General features: G+C 43.4%; 1 protein-coding gene across 3 annotated transcripts in view; it reads right to left on the reverse strand.

The window, feature by feature from the left end:
- Positions 1–839: 839 nt before the first annotated feature.
- LOC149341848 (protein FAM117B-like) overlaps positions 840–26,439 on the reverse strand; it is a 143,013-nt gene continuing 117,413 nt past the window's right edge. For all 3 annotated transcript variants that reach the window (XM_089544097.1, XM_089544099.1, XM_089544098.1), the window contains exons 3-8: positions 25,693–25,779; positions 23,543–23,767; positions 22,727–22,795; positions 22,427–22,583; positions 15,924–16,062; positions 840–11,178 (exon numbers count right to left, since the gene is read on the reverse strand). In XM_089544097.1, coding sequence (XP_089400223.1) covers positions 10,989–11,178; positions 15,924–16,062; positions 22,427–22,583; positions 22,727–22,795; positions 23,543–23,767; positions 25,693–25,779 — 867 coding nt within the window. In that variant the 3' untranslated portion in view covers positions 840–10,988. The remainder of the gene's footprint in view (positions 11,179–15,923; positions 16,063–22,426; positions 22,584–22,726; positions 22,796–23,542; positions 23,768–25,692; positions 25,780–26,439) is intronic.

Genomic DNA, 26,439 nt, shown 5'->3' on the forward strand with positions numbered 1-26,439 from the left:
GTGTGGAAAAAGAGGTCAACTTGAAGCCTCTTCTGAAAGGCCACAGGACGTAGTTTCCCTTTTCTTTCCCCAAGTTTCACCCTCATCCTCTGAACTTCAGGTCTGTCACAGTACGCTCTGTAAAGCAGGATGAGGTTGTCTTGGGTTGGTACTGGGAATGCTAAAGCTTTATAGAAAGCAAGTGGTTGCAACTGGTTCATACACAACTACTGCTTAACTTTGTTGTCTGCGAGAGAGTTCATATACTGCAGGCACACCTCGGCATTCAGTGCAGAAGCTTTTGATTATTTTAAAGCCTCATTTCACTGCTCCCTAATACATTCATTGCATCATGGGTAACCGGTGGGGCATGTCGTGTCTTCTGCTGTGGGGCCACAAATTCCGAGTCGTGATGAAGGCATGGGACAGCTCAGATTAATTATTATTCGAAGAGCCCGCAAAAAGTGCACGTGTCGCGTTGCTATTGCCATCTATTGGTGGTTCCTAGAAGTTGGCTTTTCCAGTAGCTCACTGGTGGACCACAATGCGCAGGGATTGTGGTTCCAAAAATCGCTGTCACAGTGAACGTCTTAAAAGGCTACAATCTTTGCAGTGAGCAAGACCTTTGGCCATTCCAAACATTTCTTTGCAGGTGTGCATCACTGTTACAAGCTCAAGCTTGTGTTCTGGTTCTTTTCCAAATGCATGCCGAACTACGAGCACTTTAGCTGTGTCATGTGCTCATGCGCAATATGTACAGTGACGCAGCCAAGACTGCAGACAACGGTACATATTCCAAATATGCATGGAGCCTTTCCTAGTTAGCTGTAATCCGCTGCAAAGAAACACATTAATGCTGGTGCAATTTCATACAATTTATTTTTATTCCCTATGAAACAACACTTCGGGAAGAGCAGCAATGTCACGCGGTGTACTTTGAAAGCCACTAGGAGTAGCAAACTGTGCCAGCACTGTGTACGTGCGGCAGTGGCTTCATTAAAGGAGACCTGTAGCAGAAACTTGTCCGAACAGCTCCATTTTTCAGTTTTGTTTTTTACCACCTTGATTTGTGGCCTAATTATTATTCTCAAAATACAGAAGCAGGAGAGCACAGTTTCTTTTTGACATCGTCTAATGCACATTCACACCGTAGCAAGTAGTAGTAGTTCACCTACAGGTCCAGACCCTTTGTGCCCCCTCCCCGAATCCCCCCCCCTTTTTTTTTTCTTTGTCCAAGAAAACACGTGCACACATCACTCTCTCTTGCTGCTGCAGCCTAAGCTGTAATACGAAGCAACAAGGCTTGTCCTCTATCTCGCACTCAAAAAAATTTCGTTCCTAAAACAACAGACCAAGTCTAGCCCCACAGGGGCACTTAGGCAACAAGCATGGGGCACAAAATCTGGATGGTAGAGATAGGGGCAGGTTCGTTTTCTTTCACCTGACATTTTGTACTTTCCCAAGTGGGCATCCAGACACTTCCAAGCTGCCCAAGCAGTGACAACAGCCTGTCCACATGCCACAAGGGAACAAGCAAACTTTCTGATCATTTCATAATGACATGCCTTCTGCCCTTAATAGCCTTCGTAGCCAATGCCACAGCAAGTAACAGACATGTTGCTGCGCTGTGCACATCGAAAATTTTTTCACTGTGAAGCAACATGGCCTGTCCTTGTGAAGTGCAATAAAAATTACATTAGCAGTACTGCACACATCACAACTCACGCATCATGTGAAAGAACTGCATATGAAACTTGTGATGCTGTAGTGGTTCAATCCAGCACTTTGAACATAACGCTGGCCTTTGCATGTACCCACAGGTCATTCCCAAACATAACTTCACAGCAAAGGAAACCAATACCTCCCTTAACGCTGACTTTTGTCAGCAAAGCTTTGTCATCTTATAAGAACTGAGAGCTGAATTACTTCCAATCTGCAGTATGCCTCATTTTTGTGCTCCAGTTGCAAGCCTATAAAACAAGTTTTTTTTTCTTGTAAAGGAACAATAATAAATCCATTGTGCTGTTTTCTAGTCAAGGGCAAACATTGGAGCAAGCACCGTAACAGCTGGGTGTCAAACGCCAAAAACCTCTTGAAACTTTCTTCTTTTCAGACCTGGATAATTGCAAATAAAAACTGCCTATTAGGCAGGAAAAGCCACACATGGAGAACAGAAAGTTTGCTTGGCTCCCTGCGTCTCTTGAAGGGGGCACTAACAGGGTGCCAGGGCGTAGAGCACTTGGAAGCATTTTTTCACTACAAATCGCTCAACAGTGTGGGACGACTATGCCCCCCCTCTACAGAGCAGCATCTGTTGTCAAGAGGGACAAGTGGGTCATTGGTGCTTCTGGAGACGACGGAAAACACTGCGTGCCCGGTAGGTGAACAGAGGTGCAGGTACACGTGGGTTTGTACTCGAAAAATACTGGGGTTAGACAACTCTCTCCACCACTTCCTTCAATACTTGTTCTGTCATGTCACAAGCTCCTCGCCGCGTGTAGTCTGCTCTGGCGAGAAGCTCTGTTGCAAAGCAGGGACGGGATGGCACCAATAGTTGCTGCCATCATGCAATACACAAAGGTTTGCGCAAGTGCTCATCGACCCCCACTAAATCGATTGACTGGATCAAATGCACATTTGTGGGAGGCCAAGCGCACTCACACATGCGAAGACTTCAAACACAAGCTTAGCAACAAGCAGAATAGGTGATAGAAAAAAAAAGCCTACACGGAGGATAGACAGCTGATACTAACAGCGAATGGAGTCGGCTACAAAGGATACTTGATGGACTCCTTGCTTATATGTGCAACCAACGTGAGAAGATACACCCAAAGGATTTCAGGTCTCTGATGCCTTCTTTTTACTTTTTTTTTCCCCCTTCTTTTACTGAAGCTGTTTCTCACTAGAAGCGGCATCTAAATGCTTGTGTATTTTCCAGCTACATCTGCCATAAGGAAGTTTTGCATGACGCAAAGGCAAATCAGTTAATGGCAAAGTCCAGTTATTGTACAGCATAGTGAAAATATGCACTGTTTCATTACCAGCAACCCACGCTGCTGCCAAATGAACACGTTATTACCCTCCTTTCATTACAGACACACTACCTTGGTCAACATAAATGCCCAGTTGCAGAAACAAAAAGCACTACCAGAGTGAGATCTAAGAATACGTGAGCAGGGACGACAACAGTTGTTGCATCCCAAGTGCAACAGCCTTTAACAATGGAGCATTGATGAGCTTCCTCAGTTTTGCTCAATGCAAAGGTGCTGGTTCAATGAAATTCAACAGCAAGTAGCACAGAGGATTCACATAGTGCTTTGTAGGCACCCCATCGTCATTTATCCCCTTGCTATTGAAAGAAAAGCTTCAAGCTGACTTCTGACAGTACATAGCTGACGACGAAGAAAAACACTCCACTCCCTCCTTTCCCTGCCTTAGCATGCACAAAAAATAGAAAAGAATGTATGTTCTTCAAAAAGCAAAACCAGGTTTGAACATCACAGATTTCCTTGTCGAGTATGCACATCACATTCTGTGCCGCCCTACACATGAAAGAGGGTGACACTATAGAAAAACATGGGTAAAGCCTCAAAGCAAAGAATGAGAATAGAAAGATACAAAAGCAGCTGAAAAGGGCACCCTCCCTCCATTCATTAAATTGAAAGCAAGCATGCAGTGTGTAACGTTTGAAAGATGAAAGCAGATAACATTTTAAAAAGCACTTTTTGTTGGTCCCTGAGGGCTTTTTCTATGCTGCCTTTCCTGTGATTGAGAGATTGATGCAAGCGGTTCAGTGTTATAAAGGTTTCTTTTTTTCCCCTCTTACATGCCGTGTACACAACAACGACACACTGCACCACAATGATTTTCTGCGGTTTTGTAATGAATTTTGACACGTACGCATTTTGTCCTTAGAGAGAGCTGAAAGCCCGTTCAGACAATCTGTCATAGCAAAACTGATGTGCTCCATTGGTTAAGGCTCTACAAGGCCATTACCATGAGAGCACTACCTCATTCATGCATGGTGCAATACAGGGTCACTTACACCGGAACACCCTTTGATCAGCCTGACTGCCATGTCATATGTCTACACCTCACTAAAGCACGCAATCTTCCAAGTTCAACCAGTAAGCAAACATGAATACAGCAAGTAAAAATATTGTTTAACTTCCGAGCTGCTGAGTGCTTACCATTAAGCACCACAATGTAAGATGCCTAAGCAAGCAGACGAGTTGGAATACCCAGAACTAGTTTCACTCACGGACTTTATCAGCTGCCAAAAACATTTCCCATACGTTACCCTGAACACTGCAAGCACCCACTTTCATCTTTGCACTTCTTATTCCACTGCTTGACAGTCGGCTACTCAAAGTTCAGATCCTTCCAAAATATGCACCACCACCAGAAGTTCTCGACTCAAGTAGCATCTCGCCATTGCTGATTCTGTTTTTAAAGATATCCAGGTTGGAAACAGTTCCTCAACACACAAAGAAATAAAAAATGTACAACCAGTAGCACTCAATCTTCATGTGGGCACAGTACTCCTGCTTCCAAGTCCAGTGCCTTTTATGCAGTCAGACTAAGCTCTTTTAGGACGTGCATCTTGTTACATCCATAAATACAGAAATAAGGTGCCACTGGCTGCAGACCAATGCACGCAGAAATGACTGCAAATGTCTCGAGGATAAGAAACGAAAAGAAATCAACACCTGACAAGCAACTAGCTAAGGTTTCTTCGAACAAACGGAAAGAATGAAAAAAATATCTCACGGGTGGTGAAATGTACACAGCAGGTATATAATATATATATAATATGTATGTAACATTCAATATTTACACAAAAGAAAAGGAGAAGAGCCATCTTCTTCTACCTTTCTTTTCATCAGGTACATGTTTTTTTTTGTCAATTTCTTCCCTTTTACAGCTTTCACCCAGACAACACTCCCTTTCATAAGAATACAATCCCACAATGGTACTGGCATCACAAACAACAGACGGTGCACTAAGGGTCTAACGCAGCTAGTAGACAATTCTCACCTCCAACACTGGAACGTTTCAGAGCACATGCACATACATCCACAGACAGACAGACAGACAGCTGCTCAGTCCACTAGCGACTGCATGCGAGAATTGCCTGCACCAAAAGCACAGTAGCAGTAGACATTTCTATTCTTCATAAATGACAGCGGAAACCATCTCAAACAAAGGAAAGAGGCTGCTGCGCCACCACACTGCAGTTCCTTGGCTGTGCTTTTCAAGATCTGGTGGCTGGTTGACTGTCACACATCTCTTTCGCCTGGTACTCAGCTGAGACTAACAAAATGCCTGACACTGTACGAGGAGTAATGTTTAGAGTACAAGACACCTCTTCTTATCCAGCGCACCTACCGGAGGTTGAGTTAAATAGTAACTTTTACCACACAGTGGCAAGCCAACAACTCTTATTTCACCAAACTGTAGAATGCAGAAAAAGGCCTTTACCGAGAGCCAAAGGAAAAAAATGCAAGATAAAAAAGCAGCATATGAAGCTTTTTTTGCACCCCTCCTCTCGTCTGCCTTCAGCTAGATGCCAGAGTCTCTGCCAGTTGCTGTCACTTCTTTGTTAGCAGCTCTTGCGTCATTTGTGCAATCTCTGTGAAATGACAGGAATGCAGTCCCCATTACAAAATAATGTGCGCCACCACTGCTACTGTACCTTTGGGCAAGCAATTTCTAATCAGCACGACTCATCTGGTTTCCTAGTACACATCAACTTCCTCTGAAATTAACAATGAGTCAAGCACGCAAAGCTGGAATGTCAGCTAGTCGTAATGCCCGTGATGCAATACAAGGAACAAACCAAAAGTACACACCACATAGGAGATTCTGACACGTCTGAGCTACATCAGGGAACCCAAAACAATCAAAACATATGCAAGACTGTGCCCACATGACTGGGTAAATGGCACGTGTCACTAAAGGGGTTACACCACTCCAGCAGCTGCCAAGTGCAGCAAGCACCTGCAAAGCCTGCGTCAGCACAAGAACTCAAAATAATGAAAGGCACAAAACAATGTTTTGGAAATATTGTGTCAGTGTGTACACACTAGGTGGACGTACATAAAACACAATGTGACAGGGGCAGTTGAGAAATTTTTTCCCCTCATACAAAATTTGAGCTACAGAAGCTGACACAGGGAAGAGTGCACAGGAAGGTCTACAAATACAGATAAGCCATAACTGCTAAAGTAAAAAAGGAAGGAAAACAAACTAAGCAGAATGCAAGAGGTGAAAGCCAGTTTTCACCATATTTGTTAATGCACCAATTTGAAGGAACCTCACTGAGGCTGCTCTAATTAATGGCTTTTGTGCTCTGATGCTGTAAAACGATCAAACATTTTTTTTTAAGTTCCTTAATTCACAGCCAATGCTCACTAGAATAATCTGACTTCAAAAAGTATTTCTGAAAATGTCTGCATAGACTTCAACCGACAAGGAAGTCTGAGGCTTAAGAGGCAAACTTTGATGCCACAAGTATGCAAATTAAGTATGCAAATTAACAAATTTTACTCCAATGAGAAAATGGGATCTTGAGGGTGCCATTGTAGGTAATTCTTTCAAAAATGTACCCAAATACATTGCACTTTAGTTTATTTTAAGTTACTTTTTCCCTGCTACCATTCCTCACCTCACAGTATATGACAGAACATTCTTCAAAATTTTCTGGACTGAAAATGAAGACAGAGAAAGTAATTTTGAGAAGAATTTATGAGGTGCTGCCCTTGCAATTTTCACATGTTCTAGTGCACCAAAAATATAAAAGTAAAAAGGAAGACTAACTTACAAGGTGCTAACACTTAAGACAGAGTGATAGTCTATATTGACACAATCTGCAAGCAGTAAAAAGGAAAAAAAAGAGGGGCACAGACTAGAAGCAATGCAAACAGTGCCCATTCACACATTTCTTACCAGATTAAAGTCTGCACTCATTCTCACAACACGCAAACAGGTTTCATCTTTTGGCAATAAGAGAGAAACACCCACTGAAGGCCACGTCCGAAACACATATTTTAAGAAATGCAAACTTCCATAATGCACTGAGCCTTCAAGAGATAAGACAGGCTTCCAAACTTATATAACACTGTGCTCTCTATTAGATAAGGCCTGTAACAAGCTCCACCAGTAGAAAGTGGGAGTTCATAACTAAGCATAGCAATCACGGGTTCAGGTGGACTAAAAAAACACCTAGGTTTTTTTTTTTTCAGGCCAAAAGGTCCCAAAAGCATGGAAGAGCAAGTGAAATGAGACCAGAAGACAATGTTAATTTCACTCCAACAGGCCGCAAATTTAGCTATATCCTAAGTGAGCTTAGTAAAAATTTTAAGATTTAGTTCTTAAACATGCTCAGCGGTGGACGCACTGCAGTCATGCAAGACATAGGCTCTGCTACTAGCATACTAAGGGTGCTAAGGTCAGTGCAAAGCAGTGAGCATCCATGTCTCATAGTAGCAGACTACAGTAATGTCTTATCAGAGTCAATTTTAAAGGTGGAATGGGGGCAATGCACTTTTGAAGAAAGAAATCACAACCCCATTTATGTGTGTCTAATTCCATCTAAAAAAAAAAAAAGACTTGCCAGCCATTGTGCCCCAGTACAGCAGTGCTTTTTGCCTCACTAAGCTTCTAACGACAGAAGTGTGAAAACATGAAAAATTGTGGCACTGAACTTCTCCATGGCTGCTGCAAACAACCACTTGCAAAATAAAAACAGAACTATGAGAAAAGTTTGAAAGACATCTACAACAATATGATTTGCATGCAAGTATGTGTGATATTACTTGTTTTTGTAGCCACTGCACGAGGCTTTTTTTTTTTTCTTTGCATCACAAGGTGCGACGAGATCAGCTTTTTGTGCTGAAGAGATGCTTCTGATGATGCTTTGCACACTTTTCACTAAAATGTGCATTTATGTTTTACAGTGTGCACAGACTTGGGATGCGCAAGACCAGAATGTCACAGTGGGGGCTGCTCCTTAGTTGCATTATTTTGACTAACTACTCAGCATGGCATATGATGGTTTGTTATGAAGTGGTAAGCTGAACCTTTGGACTCTCATCTGCATTCAGACTTTAGCCTCAGAGAAGAAAGTAATGTGCAAACAGCCATGCCACAGTGTCAACAACAAATAGCAATCTGCAGCTGTTAGTCCCTTTCTCACAAAACCACATGTCACACAAGTGTCTTCATTATCTTATTTACACCTAGGCATAGGCAGTCTGAAAACTAGGATATTTATCTTGGCAAAGCATTCCAAGATAAAGAATGCATTTTTCAAACTTGATTCCTGCAAGCTTCACATTATCAGTAGTGCGGATTAAGGACTGCTCCTTCAGGTGTTGCAGAAATGAAATACGAGAAGCTGTCAAGAAAGAACAGCAAGGTGTATTAGGGCTCAGAGAATTACCATGAAAGCAAAGCAGGACATTCACTTTAAGGAGAGGTTTAGAAGCACAAAGCCGCACCATTATCTTTATCTTTGAGCCATGACGTGTGATGACAAAAGATTTTTTTTGTGTGCAAAAGCAAAATAAAATAAAAAGAAATTAATCAATTCACTTCTGTAAATATGACACTCGCCAATAAACAAACGAAAATCCGCTAAAATTAATCTGCTCTCCAGACAATGAAAATGGGGATGCCAGTAACTCGTGTCATTTTTGCAAAGGCTACAGAGGTTCAAATCCTAATTTCTTAGCAGTTAAGTTCCCTTTGCCACCAAGCAAATGTAAACAGTCACAAAAGGTCAGCTATCAGATTTTACTCAAGAAAACCTGACGGCATGGTCCTTTATATGTCCTTTCAAAGGCGGCCTAAAGGCAATTTTGAAACCCTTCCAACTCAGTGACAGTCTGCAGATATGGCGTCCTGTGAAACAAAAGGGGAACGCGATGAGCTGAGAACTCCTTGAATGACTGGCCTGTGTGCTTGGCACTTGTTGTTCAATGAGAGACCATTGTACCCAAGTGCCAAATACTGCCAGCAGCTTCCTTTGCCACCTTCTTTTCCATGTGAGCTTTTCTAGACATCTTCGAAAAAGCATAAAAGAGGCAAAACAATAAAAGGATCTTAAAGCAAGAATGAGAGCTACTGGAAAATTAACATGAAAGAAAGTGACACTACTCAGTCAGGGCAAACAGCAGCAATTAGAGAACAAAGGAAAAAAAAATAGAACAATAACACACTAAACCAGCGTGTATCCAGAAAAATAGGTATCTCCCAGTTCAGATGTGCAAATTCTTTAGTTGCTTGCTAAAATTTTTTTCCTCTTGGCTGACAATGCGCCAGAAAGCCTCAAAATAAAGCAAAGCAAAAGTATCAATTGAAGAAGGCAGCTCATACAGAAAAATGGATGAAACAACACCAGAAAGGGGGGCCTCAGGGGTGTCTGCTACTGACTGTTAAAAAAAAAAAAAAGATCTGTCGGAAGAAGCTGAACTTTCATGCCACCAAAAATGGAAGCGAAAAAAGAAGGTGACCGCAACCACCATCTGGGACAGCCCATATAACGCTTTTGCTTTACTTATGGTGCGGGGGCTTAAAATGGCCTTGAGAAGCTTTCGAAACAAGAAATAGGCAGTAATACGTCCTATTCCTGCAGTATCCACTGAGCAGCACCATCTTCATTGTCAACGCTTCTCTCTCTTGTACAGCGGTGAAGATGAGCAAGATGAAGTTGTCACTGTCGAACAAAGAGCCTAGCTTCAACAATGCTGACTCAATACTTAGAAGCTATTTGGAACAAAGATAAAGATAGTTACATATTCCTAACTGTACATACAGCAGGCTTCAAAACAAACCCTGCATCAGTGCTTTTTGTAGAGGAGAATTAAATGATGGCCTAGGGCAGCATTGATCTTTCTTGGCATATCCCACTTAATCTTTGCAAGAAATCATGTCCAGGGTCTCTCTCTGTTACAGAATCGTGCACTTAAAGTTGAACAAATCAACAAAGTGTGACAGAGCAGCTTTGTGAGGAGCCCATGTGGTGGTTGTAACCACGGAAGCTATTCCATCAGTTCATGCGAAAACGAGCAACACCAAACAGGCAATGATGAAATGCAAACTTTTGCCTTTGTGTGAGGATAGCGTCCCAAGTGGCTCCGCACAATTTCGTTATCACGAGTGTGAAGTGGGAAACGGAAGCCCAGTGAAAACTGAGTTGAGGGCAATATTTTGTTTTCTCATATCTCAAATTTTCCTCGCTGAATAACATTCGATAGTGTGCACTAGTTTCTGCAGCTGTTTTCGCATCTGTTGACAAAAGGTATAAACAAGTGGCTCCCTTTTGAGAACTCTTACACGGCCCCTTTAAAGCTCACAACTAAACACTTCCGCACGACTAAGCACTCTTGCTTGCCACATAGCACGACCAGAGAACAAAGTTGCCTGCAGCACCAAACCATACAAATGCATAATAATGGTCATAGCTGCCAAATGCAGCTAAGAAATAAAAGAAAAAAAACGAAAACGAAGGGGGAAAATGTTAGTACAGATTTGTCTGCACTTCACCTTCATCTTGCCACAAACACTAAATTACACAGGCACACAGAATATACTGCTGTGTCAAATTCATCTCGTCACTTTGCAATCCCTACAGCAAAGCATCTCTACTAGAATGCCTTAGTTGTAAATCGCACAAAATATGCTCCAAGTGGCAGCAGCACACTGCTTGTTCTGCCTCACAAAAAGATATGGCCAAGGCTACAAGCGGGCTTCTCTTTGCCTCATTCTTGGAAAGAAACAAAATTTGAGGTGCAGACTGGGACAAGGTGGTGGCATGCAGGCATTTCCCCTTGCATCATGATGCAAAGCAAAAAAGAAGGACTCCTAGCAGCCAGCCCCACTGGGCTCGGAGGCATCATCATCACACGAGGAAGTACAGCAGCACCCCCTCTTACAAAGCCACCACCTTGTGAGACTGGTAACAGAAAATGGGGTCCATGGTGGTGGGGGTGGGGCCCCTCCTCCGCTCACTGAAGCCTCTCGTTGAGCAGGAAAGGGTCAACAATGGGACCGGGCCGGTGCACCCCTTGGAAAGGGTTCCGCACGAGTGGGCAGAAGGCCGAGCTCTGACTGGGCCGCAGCACAAACTGGCTGCTCGGCTTGAGCACGCTCTCCGCCCTGTCAGCCATCAGTGCCATGGGGCTAGTGGCAGGTTTCCTGGAATGGAGTCGGCACCTTTCATGTTACTGCAGCTGCATTGGTATGCACCAAGCAGCAGTGGCTGCAGCAGGCGCAGGCCTTCTTCTGGGTGGCCAGGCAAATGCAAAATACACCATTTACTAGCATAATGAATGCACCTGCACAATGAATCCACCCATTAATCAGCATGCCAAAACTAAACTTTGCTAATACATTTTCCACTGCTGAACATACGGTACAAATTTTTTAGTGAATTTTTTGGGACAAAAAGTGCATTCATCACGCAAGCAATTATGGTAGCTAACTGCGCAGATAATGAGTGCTAAAGCATTTCACCAAACACTATATTCCATCTCATAAATTCCTTGCAGCACTATGGAAGGCAGAGACCTGAGCATGTTCTCCTTCGCACCTCATTGTCTGCATGTCATCTGCTCGTGGCGTACATAGATATGGTTAAAAAAGTCTAAAAACAATTATGATACTCCCTACTCTGAAACTGGAGTGCATTTCTGTAGGTGTGCTGGTTTTGCAATATACTGAGGCAAAGAATAAAGCGAAGAAGGGAAGGGAATGAGGGGCTCGTTATAAATATGACAGAAGCCAACAGCCACAGAAACCAAGGGGCACAGGGGATGTTTTTTTTTTTTAATTAATATATTTATTTTGTGGTGTTGATAAATTTAGAATATTATTGAATATGTTATCGCTTAAAGCTAATCGATAGAAAAGCAGAAGAAAAAACAACCACATGCCGCCGGTGGGATCCGAACCCACGACCTCCGAATTACGCGTCCGGTGCTCTACCTCTGAGCTACGGCGACGGCTGTCAAACCTTCTGCTTTCGCGGGTATTTATGTTTACAAGTAAACTAACCTTGAGAGTGTTCATCAGCGCCACCCACGTTCATAAGCGGCGGACGTAGAACGTCCTGAGTTACCGCAGGTGTGACGTAGAACGTCATCGAACTGAGAGGGTGGAAGCTGAGTGAGAACCCTCTTATGCTTCCTATGGCGTCAAGGCTGCCAGAACCGAGGCCCTCGCTAAGCAATTAAGCGAAGAAGGGAAGGGGAATGAGGGGCTCGTTATAAATATGACAGAGGCAAAGAATGTGAGATAAATGTATGTATATACAGTTAAAAAGAACTCTTTATTTTCCACACACACACTCTTTCTTCCAGTAACATTCCTCTCCCAGTCTCTGATTGTCATGCACGTGGCTTTGTGGTAAAAGAAATGGATGGAGATATGTTCAGCCTGCTGCACCAATGCCTGGTTCTTAACCAGACGGTTTATGCTGGGAAGCCACCGCTGTGAGTGGCTTGGCCGACACAGGCAATATACCGCATGCAGCACATTTCACAGCACCACCCGCCAACAGAGAGGAGCGTGGAGCAGCTGCGAGGAGGGAGCACACCCACGCGCTCCCTCCTCGCAGTAGGCTCACATGCCACCACATACAGGCCTCCCCTCCCCTTTCCACCCAAACTCCCCACATGAAGTGGTGATGAACGATGGCGTGAATGCCGCGCACCACTGTGGGGCCATCTATGAGCAAGCGGCGGTACTTTCGTTCACTTGACAGGGCCGGTCCCGAGGAGATGGAGCTCACGCTCCACTTGCTCTCCTCCTCTCCTCTCGCGCTCATTTACATCGCCAGCGACGGAGACGCGGCTCTAGCCACTAACGGCCGCATAAGAGCTGCACTCTAAAAAAGATTATAAATCGATGCTGTCTGCATACCATAAGCATATGCACGCTTATGTATGCTACATGCAAGTATTTTGCCAGACGTTACGCCATTCGTTACATTCACACATTTACTTCAGCGTATGCAAGCGGATATGGAATCATACTTGTCAACAAACCAGTGCTACAGAGTCTAGAATATACTGGCTAGTATGCCGAGCGCTGACAGTTCACCGAGGTAAAGGGTGGCACCATTTCCAATGACTGCCAACAGTCATTACTGAAGGCACTGCTCACCGAGTGTGTGCCAGAAAGGGTATATGGCCTCGGGTATCTATTTATCTGTATGCCGCAAGCCGGCGATCTCGCTCAGCTGACGACAGTGCTTAGCGCAGCAGTTGTTGCCGTGAGCATGAGTGCATAATTTCTTTGGTGCGAGTCATTTGCCCAGTGCGTGCATTGTCCGAATGTCGCATAGCAAGCATGTCCAAGGTAACAGCAGGTGATGTCTGTGTGTGCATCACAGTGCAACATCACAGGACACATTGCAGTTTGTTTACTGTAGTGCATATACTGTGAGTTATTATGTGAATTAATATGCTCTACACTAAAAATAAAGGAATAAAACAAATCTGCGATCATGTCTTTAGCCAGGAAGTCACAACGTACTTGAGCGATGGCCTGCAAGATACGCACAAATAGAGACAATAGAGATAGATAGACAGATGCTTGAGGCTGTGCCATTTCTAGCACACTCCCAGTTAGCAGCGCCACTGTTGCGGCAGCCAATGGCAGTCATTGCTCCCAGTGTCACCTCGGCGTCCTTGGTCGGCACACTAGCCAGTATGTTCTAGACACTACCGATGCTCCTCTTTAGGCTTAGAAGTGGCAGAATTGTCACTCTAAATAAGAACAAAAGCAAATTTATCACTAATGTATTTTGTTATAGGCGAGAAGAGATGAAGCAAAAGCCCGGTGCCCCATATATGGCCAGTGCACATACTGAAAATGGCAGTAAATACAATGAATCCAGTCCAAAGTGAGAAGTACAGCTATGAAGGGTGCCACCATTTTGGAAACAATATTTAGAATACACAAGAGCCACGCATGCTAAAATTGGGAAATAGCATATGTAACGCGAGTTTCCGGTAAGGCTCGATTTGAAATAGCATTTGGCACAAGTACACTATGAAACACACCATTTTTTTAGCTTACGCTATCCCATGTGCCAATTTTATACTGGCAGTACAATCTGCGGCATCAGAACTTTGCCTCTGCACTCATAGTAGCTTAGGTAGTGCTGCAAGGAACTACTCAGATGGAGTACAAATGGCTCTTCTGGGCAATGCAGTGCCCACAGAAAGCATTTCATGTTTTAGGCCTAGCTCGATGACTGCAGAAAGAGGCTACAACCCTACATTTCTCTGAGATACAGTCAATGCAAGACCATAATTTTTCTGCAGCAGCCTATAGCCTATAGGCAAACTATAGGTTGGTTGGTTTATGGGGTTTAACGTCCCAAAGCGACTAAGGCTATGAGAGACGCCGTAGTGGAGGGCTCCGGAAATTTCGACCACCTAGGGTTCTTTAACGTGCACTGACATCGCACAGTACACGGGCCTCTATACTTTGCCACAGTTCATACAACACAAATGGAACAAATTATAAATCAAATTTGTTTCGGTGAGTTAGGCAATCAAGAGTGACATGCTGCCTAGGCACTTCATTCTTATACAGCACATACCTTTGCAATAGTGCAGGCAAGTTATAAAAAAACTGAGTGATGGTTACCAAGCCTGTGTAATGCAAAAATCTGCAAGAGCAGATTATGGGATCTGCTTCGGTGCTTCACTTCACTTCACTTCACTTCACTTTAATACCTTAAAGACCCTCGTTAGAGGGTATTACATAAGGGGTGGGGAACACAGAAATGAAAAACATATTAACATATAGTAACATATAAGTTGTAAGTTATACAAATATAAGATTTTCACTCAGCTTCTCGGCTATTGAGGCAGGGAAGCGGGGTCCTATCAATTTCTCCGTTTTGCAACGGCATTTTGCACACTGCTGCACACACAGCATGTCATGAATCCAAGGAGCAGAGGTTGGCACGCAAGCGCTGCACTCCATTTTGGTAGTTTCTTGCAGCACTACCCAAGCTGCGGTAGGTACAGAGGCAGCGTTCTGACACTGCGGAATGGAGTGCCAGTGTAAAATGGGCATACGGAATAGTAGTCTTTTGAAGTGCGCATGCGCCAAACACTTTCAAATCGAGCCTTAATGTATGCTCATGTTTAGCACGCTATTTCCCTATTAACGTGTGCGACTCTTGCGTATGCTAAAATAACTTTATAGCAGCACACTTCACAGCAGGATCCCTTGCTTTGGAGTGAATTCATCGCTGTTACTGGGTTTTTCAGTACATTCACTAGTAAAAAAAAAAAAAAAAAATGGTGCATCGAGCTTTCAATTTGTCTCCCCTCACCTGCAGTGAAAGCCATGAGTGATACATTTGGTTTATTTTTTATTTCGAGTGACAATTCTGCCGCTCCTAGGCCTGCAGAAGAAAGTCGGTTTGTTGACGAAAATGGTTTGTGTCTATAAAAGCCAGATGGCATAGGGCGCCACAAATCCAGACTTTGCTCTTGGTCAGTTCGGCAGCCCAGTGCCACTCAGCTTTCCTCCTCTCCTTCTCTGGCACTCCTAGGGTTTGCTACGCCAATGCCACAGACCCACAGAAGTGCGAAACATGCCCTCAAGTGCTGTCGCAGTAAAAAAAAAAAATCACCTTGATTTAACACAAGATGTTAAGAATGGTGCATTTGTGCAAATGATTGTGAAAAGCACCACACACAAGATATTCCCTAACCGGTAGTCCAATAGGGACTCTCTTTCTCCTGCATGCACTTTAAATTCCTGACTGAATCTCAATGGTTTCACTCCAGTGGCAATAAACTGTGAGACAAAGCATAGGTTTCTGCATTGTGATGCTTGCACTGGTTCCAGAAAAAGTCTGCAACACACTTTTCTTGCATACGCACAACTCGGCATGCAATCTAACATGCACGCACCTTCCTTCATCAATGATCTTGACCTTCTCACAACCATCAGGGGGCTCCCTAGTGAGGAACTTGTTGATTTGTGGGCTGGTTCCCAGCTTGCTTGTGTGACCGCTCACTTCCAAGTCTGGGGAGGCACTTTTATCACATTCTGGAACAAAAGAATAATGCATAAACATGCAGCGCTACAATTTATCTTTCCATGCACGAAGTCTCCAAGTGCCACCAAGTGCGTAATCAATTCAACATCCACAGAGGTGGAAATGTCAACAGGCTTCTAGCAGCTTTTGTAGCAGCAAAAATTGCAATTTCTAGCAGCAATTCCAAATTCTGTAGCAAGAAAAATGCAGTTCTGTAGCAAAATTTCAGCTCTTGCAGTGTGTAAAAAAGGATATGTAACTGATTTTCTGTTTTTTCAACCGACAAGCCCAGGTGCATACTAGCACCTCAGTCATGTGCACTTGCAGTCTTCACAGTTTGGCTAAACACAATGCCATCTTTATTCACTAATTATTCATACAAGATATACACAAAATGCAAAATTAATATCCTGGAAAGTACAGTGCACAGGTATTATGCTCTGCCTTTTTTAAATGATTACAGCTTAGAGAATGCAACTGCAAACAAAGCAGTTAGTGTACTGACATTTGACAGTTCTATTAAAGAAGCATGGAGAAGCGCAAGGCTGTGAAAACGCTGCAAGACGGCTAGGAAATGGATGAAGAGTGCCAGCTCAGGATATAATTCAAGTAAAACCATCCTTTCTATTCTTCGCTGCTTGGGGACAAGCGCCTAAAGATAAGTGCTGCCCCAAACACTGTGCTCGCAAAGAGAGGTATTCTGCTTAGTGCTTGCCCATCGGTGAACCTTGCAACAGAACCATAAATGATGTCACATTGGTGCGAGAGTCAGCATGATGACTGACAGCAACTGATTTGAACCTTAGAAGAGCATATTGGCAGGCTAGTTGGTTCTTTTGCATGGTTAGGGAACAGTGTGGGAACGAGACACAAGAAACATTCAAGGACACACATGGGCGCTGACTATCAACTTGGTGGAGTTGGTCAGCGCCCATGTGTGCCTTTGAATGTTCCTTGTGTCTCGTTCCCGCACTGTTCCCTAACTATGATTAGAACCCTTAACTCTAGCAGTTAAATTTTCGCAGCAAAAATGGTTTACATGAGTGACGGTCATGTCTGTGAAGCATGCTTTCACAAGGCTATCAGCCAGCTTCGGTTTGAGAAACACGCAGCACCAATTTTGTTACAGCTATTAGTGCAGTTTCATCACCAAGGTCAGGCAAGTGCACACAACCAAAGGTGTGAAAACAAAACTACGCCACAAGACATTGTGCGCACAGAGCTGTACGTTATACAGTAGCACAGGTTGGTTTCAAGGCTTTTATTTCCATCATCTCCTTTTCCTTGTCTTGCATAGCATGAAGGAGTCAGTTTCTATATCCTGACAAAAACTGCAATTAGAAGGCGACAGCAGCCAGCAAACACCACTGAAGGGCATTCATACTTCAATTTCGCCCGCTCAGTTACAATATACAAACACTGTTTCCATTCGACCTATTTTTTATCGTAGTGATTAAATGGTAACGAGTGCTCGCACCGGTCAGCTTTATTCGACTGCATCACGGCACAGCCCAATGGCATGCCGCATATAACACTATTTCATTCTCCGACCCCTTAGCCTCTCCGTGAATGCATTTCTTTTACGCAAGGCCCAGCATTACAGTGCTTGCAATTCTCCTGTGCACTAGCAGTCGACCTTATGAGCAAACTGCTAGTTCAGTTATGTGAAATCCCATCCACAGCCACACAGCAAACACCGTTCAGAAATGCCACACTGTTTTACCACAAGCTCAGGGCAGCAAGAAAATTCGATTTTTGAAAACTTCTTCCAATACTTCGAATCACAGAAGCATGGTGCGAATCCAATCATAAACACTGTTCGCAAACTAAACTGAAATTTAAAACATTTATAAACTTCTGTGGCAGTGTCATGGAAGCTACAAAAGGCCGCCAAGTTCTGAAAGCGCCGCCTTCTCAAAAGCACTCAAGCTAGTAAGAGTTCCACAGAGTAAGAGAACCTCACAGCTTGCGCTAGTGGGCTGGACTGCAGTGCCACGGAACGCTGTTCCCGCCAAATTTTTCAGCGACCCTTTGGCGTAAACATGGCGCAAAAGTGAGTAAAAATTGGAAGTGGTGCAGCATTTCCACCACTGCATCCACTGTCCAGCCAGACTGCCATGGCGCTATGCTGGTAACTGCACCTAATGAATTCAGCAGCATGTCATGAATGACAAAGAAGGCAGCTGTGCTGAAAGTATTAATGATCACTGACAAGAAAACGCTGTCAGGGCTAACATGAAGAAGCACTGGAGTTGGTTACACGCAAGCAGACTCACCAGAATTTTAAGCGGGGATGAGGGGATCGAAGGCAACTTTTCTATTTTTCCACTCAGTGTGATGAAATTTGGTTGGCTGGCTTAAAACAGCATCAAACAATCAGATACAAAGTTTCACAATGACAGCTTGAGTAGTTTCCCTTTTATCATTGTTTATATGTTATCCCCATGTTGCTTGCTTGTGGAAAGCCTAGCATGACAAAAAAACAAGCTATAGGTCTGTAAATGCTTTTAATATTTACTAATAAGTATGGTTTAAATCAAGACTCTCTTAATTTTTTTTTTGTTAATTTCTCTGCTCTTTTTTTTTAAAGGACACAATATGCACCTTCTTTTATGTTTGGAATGTAACATGCTCTAATTACCACGTAATAAAAACATGCGAGCCTAAATGGTAAATCTGAGACTGTCTTCACACAGACCACATTTCAGTGACCACAACAAAACAAACAGGGTAAAAATCCATGCACCCATTGCTGTGCTATGCTTTCCATGAACAAGGTATTAAGCTCAAACCAAACTTTCGAGAGAACAAGCCTGAAAGTTCTAAGCTAGCACACACTGTGTATGTGTAGATGCCGACAAATATATTTATATAGAGCGCTTAAAGTTTATTTTTGGACAAAATATTTCAGTACAACATAGAAACAGTGTTGGAGATGCCAAAAAGTGTACTGTTCAAAAATCAACTTTTTTCGTGATTTTTGCGATCTGATCCCCACATCCCCCCTTAAATTTCTGTTACGAGTAATAAGGCAAGATGTCCGTTCAAACATCGACATGCTATGTGATGAAACAACTGCATTATTTCAAAAATAACTAACTGCACCACTAATCGCGACGTGGACCTGCTGTAATTTACAACGTAATTTTTGGCAGCAGAAAAATGTTTCCCATCCACAGGCTGAAAAAAATCACGGATAATTTCTCAGGTCCAAAGTCATACAAAATAGTCGATCCATTTCAGTGCACCCCTTCAACTCTCCCGTCACACAGCAGCCACAAGGCATGGGATCTTGTACTAATAATGGCCAGGTGAGCAGACTATGCCACACAATCCCTTGTGAGCAGAAGCACTTCGTTTCTTAATATTTAGTAGATGAAAAAAAATTACCAAAAATTACACAGTGCCATCAGAATGCACTGGTCTAAGCAACAAGAAACCACTGCCTGCTTTTACACAAATGTTTTTCATCTTTACCCCACAAAAAACTTTTTGACATTACTTGTAAGTAGGAACACATGCTACAAACGCTAGCGATTGGGATCAGCAATCGGGGGCTAACTGGGGAAGGATAAGAGGATGGCTAAAAGAAAAAAGCTGAGGAAAGGCAAAGGTATCTTTGTAAGTGGCACTGGCAAGGCACGACTAAGTCGAAGTCTGAAGCTAAGTTGCGTTTAAAAAAGTTCATTGAAGTTTCATCAAATACTCCTAACAAATCCTCTGGAGGCGACTCCAGACTCGAACTCTTCCTACCCCTCAGCGTCTATCCTACTTCCGCCATGTTTCCCCAGAGTGCACTCTCTGCGGAGAATCGCACGCCACCCTGGACCACATCCTCTTCGGCTGCCCTGCCGATCCTCCCCCGCAGGGACAGCCAAGGCCCTCCTTGCGTCGCAGGACCCAGACCCGCAACTTCGCTGTGTGAACCGGGGTGCCAGTGCCATGGCCCTACGTGGCCTGGACACATGCGCGTAATGTGAGGGCTGTGCGGTGGCCCTGAGACCTTGCACGGTCCAAACACACTTGTGTAATAAGGTTTTCCATCCATCCATCATCAATTACGCAGTTTTGCCAAGGAACTGAGATAAAAGGTGACATACCAGTCACTGTAAGTCACCTGACTCTGCCTTTGAAGTCTGAAATGAAATCTAGAGCTCAGTTAGAAATCTAGAGCTCAGTCATCCCTACAAAGTAACAAATACTCAAAGTGGTTTTCCAGTGTCAGACAGGTCCAAATTTAACATAAACAAACACTTCTAGGACAACTTTTCACAGTGCTCCTTTGTCTTACTAGAAACATGAAAATAATTTAAAAACTGCATTTCACTGGAACAGTTGCATATATACTTTCATCAAAGACTAGCCATCACTCATATTCATTATATAGTAATCTATCATAGCACAAACTTAAAGTATCTTCAGTAGTCCTCTCATCAAAAAGGAAGGTGTTACCTGTTTCTTTTTTCCCTTGAGAGGGCAGCATGCACAGTTGTGGACGGAATAATATGGGCCATGCATCAGCAGTCAAACTCTTTTGGCAAGTTACATTGCAAATATTAATGGATATGTCATATCTAAGCAAGTAAATGGAAGTGGAAGTAAGTGGAAGTAAGTAAGTGGAAGTAAGTGGAAGTAAGTGGAGGTCAAGGTAAACATTTCTATTTCCATTACGCTATGCGAGGGAAGAGTTAGAACATCGCAATGCGGTCCATATTATTCTGTCTGCAACCATACAACAAAGAAGTCTGACACACACCAACCAAAGATAATGCTCAACATATAAGCTTCAAAGCACATGGAACTGATTGTGCCTGCACTTTGGTCTTCAATACAAACAGAGGGGGGACACATTCCCTTTATGTAATGATGGTAATGACAACAATGGGTTTTTATGGCACGAGCCTTTGGCTAAAGAGTACCAAACACAAGGTGATTGGTCATCACGAGTAAGTCATGTACATAATTTCAAAAATTTGCTGAACGTGCAGTAATGCCAACAGAGATGATTAGGCCAAGAATTTAAAAGGCATTGTATGATTCATGGTGTGTCAGGTCAGCAACTAAGTCCAAGAGAATAACTAAAAAGTAAAATGCGTACCGTGCCTAAAAAAATGATAACAAAAATCACTGCCATAATTAAAGACCAGGCCAGGCAGCTTCAGCCACAGTCCTTGCCTGAGCAAGAAATATGGGGCCTCTGACAGCTAAGGTTTGAAGCATGTCCAGCTCCTCAACAATGAAAGAGGAGCTGAAGACACTTAGAATAAGAGATTCCACACAAGAAGACTAAATCAGTAAAAAACTAAGGTAGACATTCGATCATCGCCTAGAAAGAAGGAGGGGTGCTATGGTATTTTATTCGCGCACAACTACGAAAAGTGCTCGTGTCTTTCTATCTAAAACCTTCAGAGGAAAATTTATTTACATCAGATCCCTTACCCATGTTGCTTTTGAGCCATTTTGCAATGACAAAAACTGATTTGGCAGCCACTGGAGCCTTTTGCTCAACAGAGTACACAATCTAAAATTGCAGGAAGTTACTGAAGTACTGATAAGGTGATGCTTACATTGCTTCAGTGCAAACCACTTTTTGAGCCCAATTGTTTTTTAGAAGGGAGGGGGGATTTGAGTCCATATGGCATGTATTGATTAAGGGTTCCTATAATGTCACCGGTTCCTCACCCTTATAGATGCAGGAAGGTCACGGAGTCCCAGGGAGGCACCAAGCACCATCACCTTGAGGCTCAAGATGCCCTTGCGCAGTTACTTTTTTGTAAATTACAACGAAGAACTGGCTTAATTCAGGCTGGCCATGCATAAATGGCTTAGACATACTAGTGAGTGTTTTACAAGTGTTATTCAAGCGTGTATGTGCAACAGAACATACAGAACATACAATAAATTTCGCAAATGGGAGTGGTGCACCCCCCCCCCCCCCCAAAAAAAAAAAAGGACAAAAGCAAGTTGGCTCACTTTGTTCACAAAGTGGCACCTTTTTCAAGAGTTCCAAGGGCACCAGGTCTGCCTATGGGCTCTTCTGGTACACTATCCATAGTGTCCTAAATTTGAGGACAATTCTCCACCTTGTGGCTCCAGGAACCCAAATTCTAGCGGTGCTACTGCACCTCTGCTATGCCACTCAGAAGTGAACCCAATGGCTAGCAGAAATTTTTGGAAAGCGCATGGTTCATCACATTCATTGCATGACAACATAGAAACAAAGCTGCTTTCAACAAAGTGCACAGCACCGTCAGAACTTCTCCTCTGCTCAAACCAGAGCAGCCACAGCAACAAGAAATGTTCCAGGCAAGATGCATCCTGTCGCCGGACATTCAGCAGCAGCAGTTCTACTGCAGGTCAAGGAAGACCCCTCACCTAGGCTGTCGGGACGTGAAGAACTGTGGCGAGAAGGACCATCGAGAAAGCCATTGCTGCCATCGCTGCCACTGGGCGTCTGGGTGTCCACACTGCATGTGGAATGGAAGAGTTCCGCGATGGGTGCCCGGTGGCCTTCAGGTGTGGGGCCCATCACCTGTGATGCGGTGCAAAAACAGAGAAGATGGAAACAACCCCTGTGACAATGGGGACCTTCCATAACACAGTATAATGCCCTCTCTTAATGCTGCACAGATCCTAGTCTACTTTCCGACCAGAAGGGAGAATATTGTTGCTTACCCTTTCCAATTCAGCTTCATTTTCCGTGCCTGCTCCTGAGATGCCTTTCAGGACCAAGCGTTCAATCTCCTAGGGATCACATAGACAGGAATTCTAAAGTTAGAACAGTGATATTTAAACAAGCCTATGTAATCTGCTAGTGCACACTGCTTCAAAAAAAAATTTCTTGCCACACGAGTAGCAAAGCATAAAGGTGCTGTCAGGATAATTCACTGACACCACCAAAAGTGGAAGTGAAGTGGAAGCTTTGTCCAGTGCCAAAATTTATGGTCCCTCCCTGTGTTGTTTTAGGAAGTCTATGATCAGCATGAAGTGTGAAATCAAACAGCGCAACCAATGTTGGAACAATCTTCACTTTGTGCCCTTTATACATGGGGAAAGGATAAGTAGTGTTTATAACTGTTTTTCTTTTTTTTTTTTTAACCTTTCAAAGGTTTGCCTTCGACCCTTCCTGTGAAACTGTCCTCCACAGTACAAACTTGTCTACAAAAAATCACAGTGATAATTAAGTATGTAAAAAAAAAAAATCACGTCACATCACAGTACTTCTACCACTAATCGTTGTGGTGTGCAACGTGACTGTTTGTGTTACAGGATTAAATCTAGCACCAAGTTAAATTTGGTACATTTTGTAAGCACTTGGCCAAAATATTCTTGCCCTTTATGATGCAAAAGCTTCAAACAAAGGAGGATAACATATTTGCCACATGGCCAACTTCGAGCCAAAGTCAAACACCATGAGCCACATCCATGCCATAAGCCACATGATGAAAGCACTAGTTCTGATAGAAACACTGTCAAACTGAAGGTGAGCACCTGGTTCAGCCCCTCGACACTGTTGCGCATGCGAGGAGCAGCAGGCGGTGTCCGTCCCGGTCTGCCCTGAATGGGGATGGGGCCTGATGGGGGCGGGGCTGCCACCGGAGGGGACAGCGGTGGGGACAGGGCTGCCAACCCCAGCTGGTGGTCCCCTTGCACGGGGCTCCATCGTGGCGACGTTCGGCCTCCCTGAGCTGTTCGCTGTAGCCGCTGACGGATGTACTGCACATAGCAAAACACACTGCAGACTGTCGACACAGCAAGGGCTGCAGGCACCACTCCCCCTTCCCCCAACCCCCCTGAAGAAACTACGCAGCTCTTCCACTCTACTGACATAGGCATGCTTTGTGTACAATCCAAAGTATGCCCTCAGAGTCTTCAGACCTTTCATTTGTAGCCTGCAGTTGCCCGTCTGGTCTTCGGAATGCGATTTCATCAAATGAACAGAACAGCATTGTTGCTGGATTTCTGTGGAGAACCTGTACATTTCTTGGCAAAACAGGGTGCAGGGTGACAGGACAGAGATAAGAAGACACATACACAGTGCTGTGTCTGTGTCTCCTTGTCTCTGTCCTGTTACACTGAGCCCTGTTTTGTCGATAATCGTACTCCTTGGATGTCTCTATTGCTTACTTTGCATTTTGGTGGAGCCAAAATTCATCTGTCATCATGACATGAGAGTTGAGATTTTGCTTACCCATCCAGAAGATTCATTACGTACTAACATACAAAGCATCACCTTCATTTCCTTTTGTTTGCCTGTTACCACTGAAGGAACCGATGCTAATGATTTTTTCCTGTCCAATTCTTTTGTCCGTTGTGTGTTGATCTAGCATCAATATAATATCATGAATTCAAACGAAGGTTTCTTCAATGCTGGCAATTTTTATGGGCTACCACCATGTTCATCTTCACAAAGTGTTGTCCCAAATTTAAATTCTATGAGGATTTTTTTATAAACAACACAACAAATTCTTTTAAAAGTAGCACCACATTATAGTGAACTTTTCTTTTTTCAGGAGCTATTCACAGTGCTCAGCTTGAAATATTCCATTATCCCAGAGCCAGCCCATTATAAGGACTCTGCCTTACTCGGGCTTCAGCCTAGCCATATGGCTACGCTCAGGCAGATGTTAATGAAATTACCCCCTAACTGAAATCTACACCACCTAATGGGGTTTCCTCTAAATACATTGTACTGAACTTGCAGTGAAGGAACATGTTGTGCAGACCATGGTTTTATGCAGTCATTAATACCGCATAAAACCAAAATCGTAGCATAATGGTGACTGGGTCGGATGTGGAGCATACTGATTACCACTTGTACATCATGCTTTCAGCACAGTTCTACTTCTCCATGTTGCCCATATAAAACCTAGGACACATTGCTTCATATGGCATGTTACCTCTACATTTACTTACTAGGAAAGCCCTGTTTTAATCCTACATTACTGAAAAGGGACATATTTACCATTTTAGAGGCAAAAATATTTTTCTGTGATGATGTTGGCCAGATCCCGATGAAGTAAAACATACTTCTGAGGCCTCGTGCACAGTCACTTTGGGGCTTCATGAAAGTTAGTCAGGTACTCAAACATAATTCTCAAGATTGTTTCCCCATTTGTGCGATCACCCACAATTAAGGAGGGTAATGATGAAATGAGACATTTGATTTAATAATAAGGCAATGCAATTCAACAGATGCTCTATGTTTAGTTGCTCTGTGCACTAAGTTTAACAACAATTTAACATAGTGCGCCCGTTTAACAGCTTCTATTGGCTGGGCAGCCAAAACTCAGCATATTGGGATCCATTTTACAGCTGCTATCCTACATTAAATAAGCACGTACCACGATTCCAATATCTAAACCTAACAGCCCGAGCTCATTAGTTACTTACAGGCCTATGTCAGATTCTCGATGTGTGCTGAACACCCACTGTAACATTTAAAAACAGTGGCAGATTCTTGTTTTGCATGACAGTAGCTGCTATTTGTGGTAATTTGCTACAGCAGATTTCAGTCTCACAACAAAATAATGCTCTTTAATCTTCAGTTAAACAAAGGCAACCCAGCTGTGCCGAGTCCTTTCTTTTCTTCATGAATTCAAGCAATGCAAAATGCACCATGACAACAGTGAAAGGCTCACCTTCATTTCTAGAGAATCACTGGGTGGCAATGCGGCCTTCTTCGGAACAAACTTCATCCTCTCCACTTCTTTCCAGTCATCAGGCGTCTGCAACAAAACTATGATGAGCATTTGCATGGCTCACTGCTCCTTCTCATCTCCCACAGTTTACAACGCTACTTACAATTTTGTGCCCGTACAATGAAGCAACACCACAGCAGGGCACAATGAGGAGACTCAATACAGCTGTACACATCGGAATGTCTGAGGAGCCACAAAAATTGTGCCCTGAACGCAAGCAAGGTACCATCCACTCGAGGATAACAAGCAGCAAGCAAAAGCGGATTTAAAGCATAGAGAAAATGGTGCAAGTGGAAATTAAGGTTCACAGAAAGCCTACCCATGCAATTAAATCATAAGGCACCTACCTGCAAGCATACAAAGCAGACCTGATGAAGCAGAATCCTCAATTTGCATCTAAATCAAGTTTTGCTATCAAAAAAGTCTTGCTTTGCTTATAGTTACCTTCACGTACTGGTAATATAATAATGACACCATACACGACAGCTTTTGCCTGTGTACCCTCAGTAAACTTGTTGTAGCTTCACCAATACAATACAATATAATGGCATGACTTAAGAAAAGGTACCAATGTTCAAACATCTCGCAGGACGCTTTAACGAATTCTGTGCTAGGTAATGCATTAAAATTACACAGCCTATCACACTTTTACCGCTAGCTACTCTTCAGGCCACACTTTTTCACACC

The sequence above is a fragment of the Amblyomma mixtum genome, chromosome 5 (assembly GCF_055824585.1).
Source record: "Amblyomma mixtum isolate Tamu chromosome 5, ASM5582458v1, whole genome shotgun sequence".
Taxonomy (NCBI): Eukaryota; Metazoa; Arthropoda; class Arachnida; order Ixodida; family Ixodidae; genus Amblyomma; species Amblyomma mixtum.